Genomic DNA, 14,113 nt, shown 5'->3' with positions numbered 1-14,113 from the left:
CAAGTTTCTGTTACAATTGTAAGTACTACCGGTATATTAACCAGTGCAATAGCTATTTTATGAACACTCTGAATTTCATTTTGTAGCAGAAGAATCGTGTAATTGCAATAATATTGGTTTAGTTTAACTTGCAACCTGCATAAATTGTCAAAGTTTTTATATAGGGAAAACTGCTGGAATAGTGTCCAACAGAATTAAAGAACACTTTTTAGCCATTAGGAAACTTGATACTAACAATGCTGTGGGCAAAGTACAGCTTGAATTGTACTGATTTCAGGAAATTTTAATTTTTAGTGTTATAAAAAGTATATCCTAAGTTATTTATTGATTCATTTAACAACTATTTGGAAAAAACAGGAGTTAGTGACAAATGATGTTCTTCATGTTTCACTGTTGCACTCATCACATTTGGGTTATTCCTGCCAGGGTAGCCCTCGGCCGGCCTGAATACCAGAGGCTTAGTATTTGTGCGTCGGTTGCTGTTGCTTCAGGACTGATGTCAGGTCGTCAGTAGTATAAAGTAAGGCAGCCGACGCCATTACATCAGTCTTTCTTGCCATGGAGGCCGAAGCAGAAGCAGTTGGCACGAGTGCCGATCGGCTGCTACCTGAGTTTCGTCTACCGAGTTGAAGCTGAAGTCTTCTAAAACTAAGTACCCCATTGGGGATCCTTTTTTTCTTGCACTAATCGATGTCAGAAAAAGTTAACAGTTGTCTTGCCTCTGGAAAGCAAATACCACACCGAGATGTTCATTCTTACTGCATCACTTGTTTAGACCCAGACCACAACGTCCCCTGCTGTCGCTTCTGTGCTTTGTTCAACGCCAGAACTATCAGTCGTCAGGCCCTTATTGTTAGATATTTTCACTTACAGTCTTTGAACTCCAATATGGCTTCGGTAAGCCATCTGACAGCAGATCTTCTGAAAAAACGTAAAGATAAAAACAGAGACTGACCGCACAGGTCCAAACCTACCAATGACGCTTCCGTTAAGCTAGTCATAAGTTCTCCTGTCCTCAGTGAGGCGCTTTTACAGCCCTTGATGCCCGCTTCTGTGGATTTGCAGGCTGCTATCAAGACCCTTTTGGAGTCCGATATGCAGCAAAACCTTTCTTCAACTAAGGATCCTGTGGTCGTCTCTACCTTGGATGGGTCTGGAACCGCTGAGCAGGCACCGGCTTCTTAGGAAGTCCTTCGCACTACCGATTCTCGACACAAACCGACGTCTTTCATGACTACCGTTCTTTCGAAAACTGTCGAGTTTCTTAGGCCCAGGGTATGAACCACACCCAAGAAACAGACGACCCAATCTCAGGCACCTACTTCTTTGCCTCAGTCTCAAATGCTTAAAATGGCAGAAGACCTTATCATGCTGATCATGGGAAGCTAAGCTACCCCCTCCAAAAGGAAAAGAGATCTGTCCCCTGTAATTTTGTCTGAACAAGATTCAGATGAATCTGATACATCTGAATATGAAGACATGCAACCCCCACTCTCTACTTATGAGGATTCTGATGCAGAGGATTCCATCCCTTCTGCCTCTACCCCAGAGGATTTTTCCTTTGGGGAAACCCTTCATACCTTAAGGGAGCATTTCCAATGGGAGAGTCAGGACTACCCTCAGTCTAAAAAGAGACTCAGGGAATTCTCAGATCTTCCACAGCGCAGACACTTGGCCATCCTCCTGGTCCTGGATGCTGTGGAGGATGTTTTCCTGGAATCCAGCTTGACTCCTGACACCCTCCCTCATGCACCCAGAAAACCAGACTGGTACTATAGAGTCCCTGACTCACATAACTTTCTTTTGTAAAAAATCCTACTGCTGACCCTGAGGTAATTTCTCAAGGGCCTAAAGGGATTAAAGCAACCTCTGCTAAGAATCCCACCCCCTAAGATAGGGATTCCCGAGCACTAGACAGATGGGGTAAAAAAGTATACACCTCAGCTACTCTTGCTATCGGAGCACTAAATTGTCAGTTTCATATGCTAAACTTTCAGCAACATACCCTGGAACTTCTCAAACAAAAAATGTCTTCCTTTCCTGCTTGTGCAAAACGTAGAGTGTTACAAGAGTTAATGCATTTTGCTAGTCAAGTAACTAAACACACCTTGCACTGTGGTTTTGATGCCTTAGAAGCTTCTTGCAGGCAGCAGTCATCAGATCTGTCATTAGAAGGCATGCATGGCTTAAGGAACAGCCCTTGCCAGACCATGTAAAATCTAAATTGCACAAAGACAACTTATTTGGCACTAAGGCAGAAGAGGTCTTATAAAAAATGGAAGAAAAAGAAAAATCTATGCAGACAGTTAAAAATGTCTTACAGGTCCAGCCACCCAGGTTCAGCAGGCATTGTCCCACTAAGCACTGGTCCTTTCCTGCTCCCACTAAGCCAGTCCAGCCCATACCCCGGGGAACCAGACCCCCCCCCCCCCAGACAGCAGCCACAGGGAGTGCAGAGATCTAAGAAGTGGAATACCTCCACTTCAAAACCAGGGAGTTCTAAGCCACCCCCTTATGGTAAGAACTCCCAATGACTCACCTCCCCACCCCTCCCTCTGCCCACCTTCACTTACCCCTAGGAGGAAAACTCTCCTTTCACACAAGCACCAAGTTCACCATTACCAATGACTGCTGGGTTCTCAACATAGTGTCCCAGGGATACACATTTTCTTTCCACATCCTTCCTACCCCAAAAGGGTTTCCAGGTCTACCTCCAAGCCAGTGGGCAGAGGCACAAAAGCAAGTCCTTTCCCTGCTCTCTCTGAGGACAGTAGAGCACGTTCCTGCAGAACAAAGAGGCCAAGGTTTCTACTCCAGACTTTTTCTGGTACCCAATAAAGAGGGCACCTGGCACCCCATCCTGGATCTATCCAATCTAAACACCTTCTTGGTGATCCCAAAATTCAAAATGCTCACCCTCCAGCAGCTGCTACCCATGCTCTCCAAGGATGCTTGCCTAGCCACCCTATATCTAAAAGAGGCCTACCTCCATATTCCTGTCAGGGAATCATGCAGGAAATTTCTCCGTTTCAGGGCAGGATCTCAGCACTTTCAGTTCTCTGCACTTCCCTTTGGCTTATATACTGCTCCCAGAGTTTTCACAAAATGTTTGGCTCTGGCCATTGCCTTTTGCAGACAAAGGAATATCCAGATTTACCCATCCTTAGATGACTGCCTAATTCAGGCAGACAGCCAGGAAAAGCTGCTCAAGCACCTGGCCTTTGCAAAGTCTGTACTAACCTCCCTAGGGCACACAGTCAATGAAAAGAAATCCAAACAGGTGCCCACCCAAAGGATTATATTCCTGGGAGCAAGCCTGGGCACAGCATTCCAGATGGCATTCCTTACACCATAAAAATAAAATTTCCTGACAACCTACTTCTCTCAACTAGCCACCAGACCCCAGCTATCTGCAAAAAAGATCCTGCAAGCTCTGGCGTTCATGGAATCTTGTATACTACTCACTCCATATGCCAGACTGCATAAGAGGAAACTTCAGTGGTACCTAAAAAGCCTTTGGTGTCAGCACTCTCAAGACATGGAGACTCTTATACCTATAATTCCTTGCCTCAGAAAATCTTTTCTTTGATGACCAACAGCATGCTCCCACAACAAGGGGCTACCTTTCTCACCAACCCCCGTCCAGCCAGACCCTCACCATAAATGCATCAGACTATGCCTGGGGTGCACACCTGGACGACAGGTGCATACAGGACCAATGGAGCCCACAGCAAAACCCTCTGCACATCAACCAAAAAGAGATGATGGCTGTCCAGCACGCCTTGATAGCTTTCAAGCCCCTTCTCTCCCCAGGGGCTCTCCTGATCAAAACAGACAACACCACTGTAATGTGGTATATCAACAAGCAGGGAGGGACTTGCTCCTACACTCTATGCAGGCTGGGCCATGACCCTTTGGCACACAGCCTCTGCCACGCAACTCCACCTGTTAGCACAATTCCTACCAGGTTCTCTAAACTCTCCAGTTAAGCAGAAATCTTCTGCACCCACATGAGTGACAGCTCAACAGAAGAACCTTCACCCTAATAATTCAGAAATGGGGTACCCCGAAGGTCAACCACTTTGCCTCCCACAGAAACCATCAGCTCAGCAAATTCTGCACCAGGGAGCATCACTGTATGGCTTGGAAAGTGGATGCCCTGTCCTTCCCCTGGGTCAGTCTGTCAGTCTATGCTTTTCCTCCACTACCTCTCATCCCCAGGATACTGCTCAAAATAAAGGAGGAAAAACCAAGGACAATTCTTGTAGCTCCAGACTGGCCTTGCCAGCACTGGTACCCCTTGCTGTGCAGCCTGTCCCCACTGCAACCATGGCATCTTCCTTAGATTCCAAACCTCCTGAACCAGAGGGAAGGGGAATTCATGCATCATCAATTGCAGACACTCTGTTTGGCGGCTTGGCTTATTCCCCTAACCCCTGCTTAATCTGCCACCCTCCGTAAACAGGGTCTAGATGTTATATGTGAAGCCAGACACCCTAGCACTAGAAAGTCTTATGCTGACAAATGGAAAAGGTTCTGCACCTGGATTCAGGCTAAGGGAGACAATACGGCGCAGCCCTCCCTCCCTACCTCTCATCCTGGATTACTTAGCTGACCTACTACACAGTGGCCTCTCTATTTCCTTTATTAAAATTCATGCCTCTGCTATCTCTGCTCATTTTCCCACTGAGCAGCCCCATTTCTCACAACCGTTGATCATACAGTTCCTAAGAGGGGCTAGCAACTTCAGGCCACCCAGAAGAGCACCAACCTAGCTTGGGACCTTAACTTTGTGTTGGAAAAGTTCACCCTGCCCCCCCCCCCCCCCCCTTGAACCAGCTTCTTCTACAGAGCTGAAATTTCTCTCCTGGAAGACAGCTTTCCTTCCGCCATCACTTCAGCCAGAAGAGTCTCCTAGCTGCAAGCACTCATGGCTGTGGAACCCTTCATCATCTTCCATGCTGACAGGATATCCCTCAGGACAAACCCATCCTTCACGCCCAAGGTGGTGTCCAGTGTGGCTCTCCACCAGTCCATTCATTTGCCCACCTTTTTCCTAATCCCCAGAACAAGGGGGGAAGGATCCTGCACTCTCTCTCGATGTGCACAGACAGCTCAGATTCTGTCTAGACAGGACTAAATTCTTCAGAAAGTCTGATCAATTGCTGGTTAGCTTTGCTACAGGGGCAGAAGGCAAATCCATCTCCAAACAAACCATTTCCAAATGGATAGCACACTGCATCCATTTCTGCTGCAAACAACACGGAAGGTCTCCCCCCAAGGGGGCAGGACTCACTCCACCAGAGCAGCCTCCACCTCTGCAGGTTTCCACAGAGGAGTCCCCACCAGGGACATCCTGGAGGCTTCCACCTGGACATCTGTTCACGCTTTTACCAAACATTACCACCTGCCTCTCTTCTCCAATTCCAGGGCAGGGTTTGCTCTCCAGTCTTGCAGGGCATCCTAGCCAGCCCCTAGTTTCCTTGACTGCTTCCACCCATTTCCTCAGCTTTGGGAATCAGCCCAAATGTGATGACTGCAACAATGAAATACGAAGAACATAGTACAGTTGTGTACACTTACCATAAATGTAGATGTTTGAGTGTATTCACTGTTGCAGTCCTGGTTTCCCTCCCGCCATCCCCCTTTTTTTCTTCTCTTTCCTTACAAGGGACATATTGGTATTTACTTTCTACTGGTGGGGTTCTTCCACCAGAACCTGGCTTCTACTTGGGGGCTCCTGACAGGTTAGGGCAAGAAAAAATGATGTAATGGCGTTGGCTGCCTTACTTTAGACTACTGACAACCTGACGTCAGTCCTGAAGTGACAGTAACTGACAGAAATACTAAGCCTCTGGTATTTGTGCCGGCTGTGTGCTACCCTGGCAGGGATAACCCAAATGTGATGACTGCAACAGTAAATACACTTGAACATCTAAATTTATGGTAAGTGTACACAACTGTCCTTTTAGAATGGATTTTCTGTCAGGTGTTAATGAGACTAATAATGTTAAAAGTATGTTAAAATATAAGATTTTATAAAGCTGTATTTGTCTCAACTGTCATTTTACGCTTAACAGAAGTCAAATGAGGGTGCATAATTTTTAAAACTAAGTCATTGGATGTTTTAAAAAGTTGTTTATTTCCTGTTGTATTCAAATGGAATTATGTGGCTTTTTATTTAGTTTCTGATGAAGTTCAAGATAAAACGAATGAAAGCGCTAAAACTATTTTCCTGTGGACCAGTATTCTTTATTTTTGGTTTAACAGGATTTGTTTGTGTGGACAGCTATGTGGCAAAAGGTTTTGCAGTCAAGTTTTGTCATTTGTACCCTTTGAAGCTTTTTCAGTTTTATATGAATTTTATTATATTTTTGGAGATTGAGCTTATCCCTGGTTACTAACAGATTGAAAGTCTGACTGGGTAATACCCATTTTCAGCAGAGGCCCTAGGAAAAAAAGCTCCATTTGTGGATTGTACAAGCAGCAGTTATATATAAAAATTGTTATATAGGCTGCATCATCCCAGCTGTATGACATACAGAGACTTTACCTAATGGAAGAATTCATAATGCTTGTTGCAAAAGGGAAACAAAGGGCATTAAAAATCTAGTTGGAAAAATAGATGCTTCTTGGATTTATCATGCTGCGTAAAAGTATACATTTAAAGGATTACCACACATGGATCTGGATGATGGTGTTATTTCTGGAACAGGACTTATATCTGCTTATGAGGCAGTGAAGTCAGTGTGAGAATTGACGTCTAAGTTGTTAAAATGTTAACCAATGCTACTTTTGAAAGAATAAATCAGATTACATTTGAAATGACCATCATCTGCAGTTTGGTGTTGTAGAACAGAATGGCGGTTGACTTCACCCTTACTTCTAAGGGGTGTACCTGTGCAGTCATCAAGACAAAATGCTACTCGTTTATTCCACATAATGCAGGTTCCATTCGTAGTCACATAAAAGTTATACTGAAGGTCGCTGACGGGTTTAATGCTAAAGAAGCAAACTGATGTCCTTCATGGATGCATCTGCAGTCATAATTAATGCTAAAGAAGCAAACTGTTCTCAGTGGGCATAGTTAGCCAACTGTTTCTCTTGTTGGGGAGGAGATATTTCAAGATTTTTCATGTTGATTGCAGTAATTATAATTCTTTTACGAATAATTTTAGTCAGATGCAAAATGTTGATTATGAAACTTTTAGAATTCAGAAAAAGCATGAAATTGGAAAATGTTCATATTAATGATAACGCAGAATCATTGCCACTGACCACGTTAGTTAGGAGTTACAGTGAAGAAAATAATGAAGATGAAGTATTGCAAGATTTTAGTAGGTTGTTTGATAATGTTTTTCAGGTGTAATGTGTAACTGAAAGTTATTCAAGAGATCTTTTTATTTATCAAAACATAAGCATGGTTTTATTGCCAACATTTATAAAGCAATTGTATAACCATTGTGCATACCAAAGACAGAAAGAAACTGCATATGAAGATAATTTGATAGCAAGTGAAAATGTGTCCACCTATTCTAGGAGTTATCACTGTCCAATCATAAAGGAGTAGGTGATTAAGTGATACTTCATAGCATCAGATGGGAGAATGTGAAGGGAGAAGTATATATGAGGCAAAAATGCTTAATGAATATTCTGTTTTGAAATTTGTTTAATTTCAGAATGGATTCCTGATAGTTTGTCTGCTTCTGATAATTTATTTCCTGCCAACATAAAAGTACCACCATGGCTAGTATAAAAAATTGTGCCTAATGTGGAAACGTGCATCTAGAGAATCAGGATATTTTTAGCTAGCAAAAATAATGCAAAGGTGTTCATCTTTAATTGGTCAAATAGCTGAAAAATAATAGTAGCAATATATTTGATTTGAGTTAAAAATAATACAAAAGAATGAAGCTTTTATGCCCAGGGAGACAAGACCTTGATCGTCTTGTCTTCCAAGTACATGTATTCTCTGCTGAACTACGTTATCTGAAGTTATTTTGGTAACTTAATACTGATGTGTGTGCATTTTATTGTATATATTTAGTTGTGACTAAGGTTATGTTACATAACAAGGCAGAGTACTCCCTGTATTCACCTTGCTTTGCTAATAGCTGAAGTACCATCCCACTGCACAGTCTGCAACCTGAAAGACTTTAAATGCCAAGTGAAGCATCACCTGATAGATAACTGGATCTGCATCACCTTTGGTTACACTAGTATTAATATAGTCATATGAATTTGTGCCATAACACACTCTGCTACACAAAAGTTATTGTAATATTATCACAAGTACACACCGTACTCTACCATCTCATCTCTTTGTATCTTCTTTGTGCCTCCTCCGCTCCCTCCTTTCTTTGGGCTGCTGTAATTCTTTATCTTTCTACGTCCTAGATTTTGAAAAAGTCTTTATAGTGATGGATATTCTTACGTAAAACTGTCAGTCTTTGCATGCATACTGATAATATTGCACTGTATATGCCTCCCAGTATTTAGAAAAGTATACATTTATTACAACCTATAAATGAAAACTGTTTGTAAGTAATGTAACTGATATCAAAGATGGTTGAATAATGAAACTGATTCTAAATGATGAAACAATGTAGATGATGTCTTTGGTACCTAGTTGTTCTCCCTGGGCCTCTGCTGAGAAAGAACAGTGCTTAGTTGGACTTTGCCGGTAAACAAATGCAAGTAATAAGTGTTCTGATTTTTTTATATGCACTTGTATTGATAGTTGATCATTCACTTTTCTGCATATAATTATTTGAATGTTCATGTTGTTACGTTTGTTTTTCTTAAGCAGATGTAAAGTGGCTTTTTGCTTTTATTTACTTTGCACAAACAGCATGTAAAGCGGATGTTAAAACTGTATTGAGATTTCATCAGACTTTTTTTCTGTAAATATTTTTATCTGAATTCATTATTTTTGTTTAGTTTTTATGACATATTGTCCAAACTGTCTAAATGAGTCTTGCTAAAATTCTTTTCTATTTCTATTAAAGAAATCTGTGTCAACAGTGCCTTTACAAGCATGTTTGGTTGTTTTGTCCACCCTGAATTGTTTCAGAAATGTACTGCTTTCTTTACTTTGCAGAACCACTGTGTTCCATGATTTGGTATACAGGCAAACAAAAATTACACCACAGAATCAAGAACTGATATATGAAGGTCACCGTTTAGTGCTGGAGCCAAATAAACTAGCACAGCATTTCCCTAAAACATCAGAAGAAAATCCTATTATACTGATGAGCAAGGAGCTGGTGGACACAGTGGGACTTGTCTTTGAAGAAAGTAAGCCTGTATTATGTGCTACTGTTATGATTACAAGTGTTCTACAGAACACATTTGTTTCTGTTTGCTTTACAGTAAATAGTTTACATGAAGTGGTTGTAAATGAGTGTCCATTTTTTAAGGCTCTTAGGAGTATGTCTGCTAACAGAAAATGCAATATACAGCACATTGGTACAGTATAGGTTCATAGGAGGTTACTAAGCTAATGGCCCTTGGGCCTTTACAAGCCTAGCCAGTGTAATACCCGGATTGCCTAACCATGGTTGTTGTTAGCAGAGCGAATCTATGATCACCACCGACTGCCCCTGTCCACGAGGGACATAGGTGCCACCCCTGAGGTGAATTTATGGTCTCCCACCCTTTTGTCAAGGTTGTGCTTATATTGCATCATTGAGGAGCCCTGGTTTACGTGAAGTGGGAGTTTATTCCGGAGGAGCAGTAATCTCTGGGAGATGTATCTCTCTGTCTCCAACATGTTCTGTTTATGTCATAGGCTAGGTTGAGATCCCTGGAGCAGGTGACACTTGTCCCATTTGATTTGTGGACATGCAGCATTTCCAGTAGGGCAGGGTCCGAGACTGCTCTATAGCCAAGCACAGGTTGCCTGTCAGCAGCCTGTAGGATACAGAGTACAGTGACAGGATTTTCAGTCTTTCCTTATAGGTCATGTTTTGGAGGCCCTGGATTTTCTTAGTTAGAAACCTTTGTGCTTTGTCCAGTTGCTGCAGGTATCTGGTGAGGTATATGCAAAAGGGAACATTAATGGTTTGAGGGTCAAGTATAGAGGAGTTATAACATCCTTAGTCTTGGATGCGATGCCCTTACTTATGAAATGCTGAAAGTAGAGGGCTTTCATTACCAATGTGGACACATGACGATTGAAGTTTAAATTGCTATCAAGCTGCATTCCCAAGTCTCTCACCACTTTGAGCTTGTGGGGTGTTGTTTATAATATAATTTGCTGAGGCTACTCCTTTGCCAAAGGGAATAATGATGCACTTTTTTGCATTTAGTTTTAGGCTGTGGCTCTGGCACCAATCATTTGTCTGTGTTAACTGCTTTTGTAATATGTTAACATTGTTGGGGGAGTCAATTATTGTGCCTAGTTTGCAGTCATCTGCAAACTTGGTAAGCCACAGGCCATATGCATTCGCCTGGACCTCCAAGAAATAGATTCCAAACAGTAGAGGGCCTAGCACAAGTCCTTGTGGTACACCACTGGTAACTGGTCTACTGGTGGAGGTGGAATCCCCAACTTTGACAGTATGTGTTCTGTTAGTGAACCAGCCTGCTTCCCGTCTAGTGAATTATGGTTTAATATCCAGCTGGGAGAGTTTCTCAATGATACCCGAGTGTGGGATTGTGTTGAAAGCCTTGGCTAAGTCAAGATAGGCGGTATGTACTGCTTTAACCTCATCCATTTTTGAAGTCCACCAGGTTTAATAAGCAATATCTACCCTTAATGAAGTTGAACTGGTTCAGGTCAAGAGTTTGGAGGTTGCCTATGTCCTTGTTCAGGTCCCTGATGATTCTTTTCATGGCCTTGCAGATTACACCCATAAGCCTAACCAGCCTTTAGTTCCCAGGGTCAGTTGATGGACCCCATTTGTGCAAGGGGATTACTATTTCTTTTCTGCACTCTGCTGGAACAAAGCCAGTGTTCAGGCTATGGTTGAAAGAGAGTGCCAAATGGTTCCCCCTTGGTCTTGTTTTAGATTGTTTAGTAAGCAGCCTGGGATGTTATCTGGTCCCATGGAGGCCGGGTTTTTGGCCTTGAAGTGGGTGGATATGACCTGCTGCTTAGAAAGCTAGGCAGAGGACTGGTGTCAGGGATGCTTTTCAGTATATCTGGTAAGGATAAGGGGGTGAAATATGAACTAAATCTGTCTGCTAGCAGGTTGGCAATTTCCTGAGGTTCAGTGTGCGTTGCACCATCCACTGTAATTTCAGCATGTAGCTGGGCATTCCCTTTAAGATTTTGGACATAGCTAAAGAATGCCTTATGATTGTCTTTAGCTAGGGATGCTAATTTAGCCTTGTAACTAGCTTTAGAGGACTGTACAAGACATCTGATTTGCTTGTTCAAGCTATGGAGGGTATTTTTCCTCTGCTGAGTAAGTTCAGTCTTCTTCTTAGATAACAGTCTCTTCCTTTTGTTATGTAACGTATTTATACTTGCGGTCTACCAGGATGGCTTGTTTTTTTTTTTTTCGGGAGGATCTGGTTTTGATTTTACAGCCGAGTCAATATACAGTTGTTTAAATGTCTGTACAGGGCATTTGTGTACTCCTATGCATAGGAGTCATTGATGGCTGAGTTAGAAGGGGGTTTGAAACTTTTTATGCCATCGCTTAGTAGGCTATAGTTTGCTTTGGAAAACTTTTTTTAGTTTTTTTGCCACTGTGGGGGTATCAGGTCTGACCTTTACTTCAGATGATACAGATTTATGGTCTGACCTTACCAGAGAGGTAGTGCAGTGAGTACCAAGTCTAGGACATTCAAGCCCCTTTTTGGGGTGCAGACTAAGTGTTCCAGAGCAGAAACAAACCACAAGACCAGATAATCCAGCAAAAAGGTTTTATTCTAAAACACACACACAAAGCCAAAGACTGTACTCTCTCCACACTCTCTTGCTGCTTTTTATGTGTAAGTGTTCCAGTGCATTTGAATTAACAAAGTCCAGGAACCTCATGGCAATTGAGTTTGCGCTTGTGTATGTTGCCCAGTCAATGGAAGGATAGTTGAAATCTCCCATGACCAAAGTGTTTGGTTGTATAGGGAGTGAGTCTAGCAAGTCCAGGTAGGCACCGTACTTCTCTTTGTTCATGGTGGAAGATGTGTAGCTAGTGATGATGTAGTAGGGTGTTTTACCTATAGTTATTTGGACTTTATTTACTGTTTAGTCAGTCTTGAGGTGTATTTGGATTTAGTGAAGATAAGTACACCTCCATCTTTGGTTCTTTCATGCTCGTTTTGAGGTCTGAACTTGTGGAAGGCATTGTAACTTTGTACAGCTGGGGTGCTCTCTGTTGCCTTGAAGCAAGTCTCAGTGATTGCACAGACATCAGCATCTTCCAGGATGAGGAGTGCTTCCAGGTAGTGCAGTTTTCTGTTTAGGCTCCTAGCATTAAGTAGCATAACCTTGAATTTGTCTCAAATGGATTTCTTTACTTCAGAAATGTTGTTGTTTTGACATTGCTTAAAAAAGGCACTTTGGGGGAGGCAACTGTGTTTGCCAGTATCTTAAAGCATTGAGGAGACGGGTGAAGACCATCTCTGGCAAAGCAGCATGGTCTGTCAGCCATGTCTTCCCAGGTTGACAGATACCGGATCCTCCTGGATTGACACCAGAAGCTAAGCCAGTTGTTGAAGTGAATCATTTTTTGTCTGTATTGTGGCATCATTATGGGTGAAGGTAAGATGCTGCTTAGGGCTAGGGACATATGTGCCTGGGACATACAATGTGAGAGTTCAGTCATGTCTGTCTTCATATAGTCTAGAGAGGTACATCTCAAGGCATTAACCCCAACATGTACTATGACAGTGTCGTAATAGTAGTTGTTGTAGAGTTGCATGAGTGCTTGTGTTATTTGATGGAGCCTGGCACCTGACAGGCAGCTAACCATGACCTTCTCCTTGTCCAGCCTGGTGAGGGGAACATCTGTGTGTCTCAATGTGGAATCACCTATGGCCAGGTCATTAGGTTTTTGAGGTGTTTTACCTTGGGGGACTTATTTGCTTAGACATTGGTATGTGTGTGTTGCTATGTGCAGTGGGATCTGTTCTTATTCCAGTATGTGTGATGTATTTGCTGTTGGGAGGTCTCGGGTCTTTGGGTAGGCTCTTAGTGTGTACCTCCACGTATGTAGGTTTGTGTGTCTTGACCTTATCTCTTGTCTGAAAGGAGAGGTGTGTGTGCTGACAACCTGTTTGATGTCTTGTTTGTGGTTATGTGAGAGGATTGATTCCAATGTCATTTTATTATTGCATCTTTCACATACTGTATTTGTTTGCTTTAGGAGCAAATGGTTGTCAGTATACATGAGGCAATTACTACATTGGAAACAGCGTAATGGTGCACGTACGGCAACTGCTCGACTGAAAGCTCAATGAAGCAAGAAAAAATGTAGCCAGCAGAAATGGTGAAACATAAAACAATTTAATGAAGACAAAGATAGAGGGTGGCATGCCCTACTATCTGCAATATCCAAACCAGTTTCGGCTACAGTAGCCTTCTTCAGTGGAAATGACACATAATCACATACATCAGTGTATATATAACAGCATAAAGGCAGTACATTGGATAATTAGAATTGGTCATTAAGACCAGGTGAAAATAAAGCCCCTAATTTGATGATCCACTTACCTTCCTTAAAATTCAGTAGATTATGCCAACCCAGCTTGTCCCTGCATTTGCCTGCCTGGTCACTGCTCTTATTGCCACAGGGTTCAACATACTAGGGAGTTCAGTAGTCGTAATACTTCTGAAATTTTAATATTAATTTTTGGGCTAATTGTAACACGGAGTGGGTCATTTACTTGGCCACCTGTACATGCTCATCATTTTATGTTGGGCAGACGTCTAGACCCTTCCGTATTAGGATTGAGGAACATCTTAGTGACATTAGGAATAAACGTAGTAATAATGCTTTATATAAACATGTTGTCAAACACAATTCTGCCTCTTTTCAATTTATGGTCATTGATTGTAATGCAGGCAAATACAGGGACAAGCTGGGTTGGCATAATCTACTACATTTTAAGGAACGTAAATGGATCATCAAATTAGGGGCTTTATTTTCACCTGGTCTTAATG

At 42.3% G+C, this 14,113-nt stretch overlaps 1 protein-coding gene across 3 annotated transcripts in view; it reads left to right on the top strand.

Moving 5' to 3' along the window:
- TBK1 (TANK binding kinase 1) overlaps positions 1 to 14,113 on the top strand; it is a 3,544,425-nt gene that overhangs the window by 1,433,089 nt on the left and 2,097,223 nt on the right. For all 3 annotated transcript variants that reach the window (XM_044088041.1, XM_044088040.1, XM_044088042.1), the window contains exon 9: positions 9,101 to 9,297. In XM_044088041.1, the coding sequence (XP_043943976.1) occupies positions 9,101 to 9,297 (197 nt within the window). The remainder of the gene's footprint in view (positions 1 to 9,100; positions 9,298 to 14,113) is intronic.

The sequence above is a fragment of the Protopterus annectens genome, chromosome 11.part0 (assembly GCF_019279795.1).
Source record: "Protopterus annectens isolate FY-2018-M chromosome 11.part0, PAN1.0, whole genome shotgun sequence".
Taxonomy (NCBI): domain Eukaryota; kingdom Metazoa; phylum Chordata; order Ceratodontiformes; family Protopteridae; genus Protopterus; species Protopterus annectens.
The sequence above is the reverse complement of the archived record's forward strand: the minus strand, read 5'-3'. Positions and strand labels throughout refer to the sequence as shown.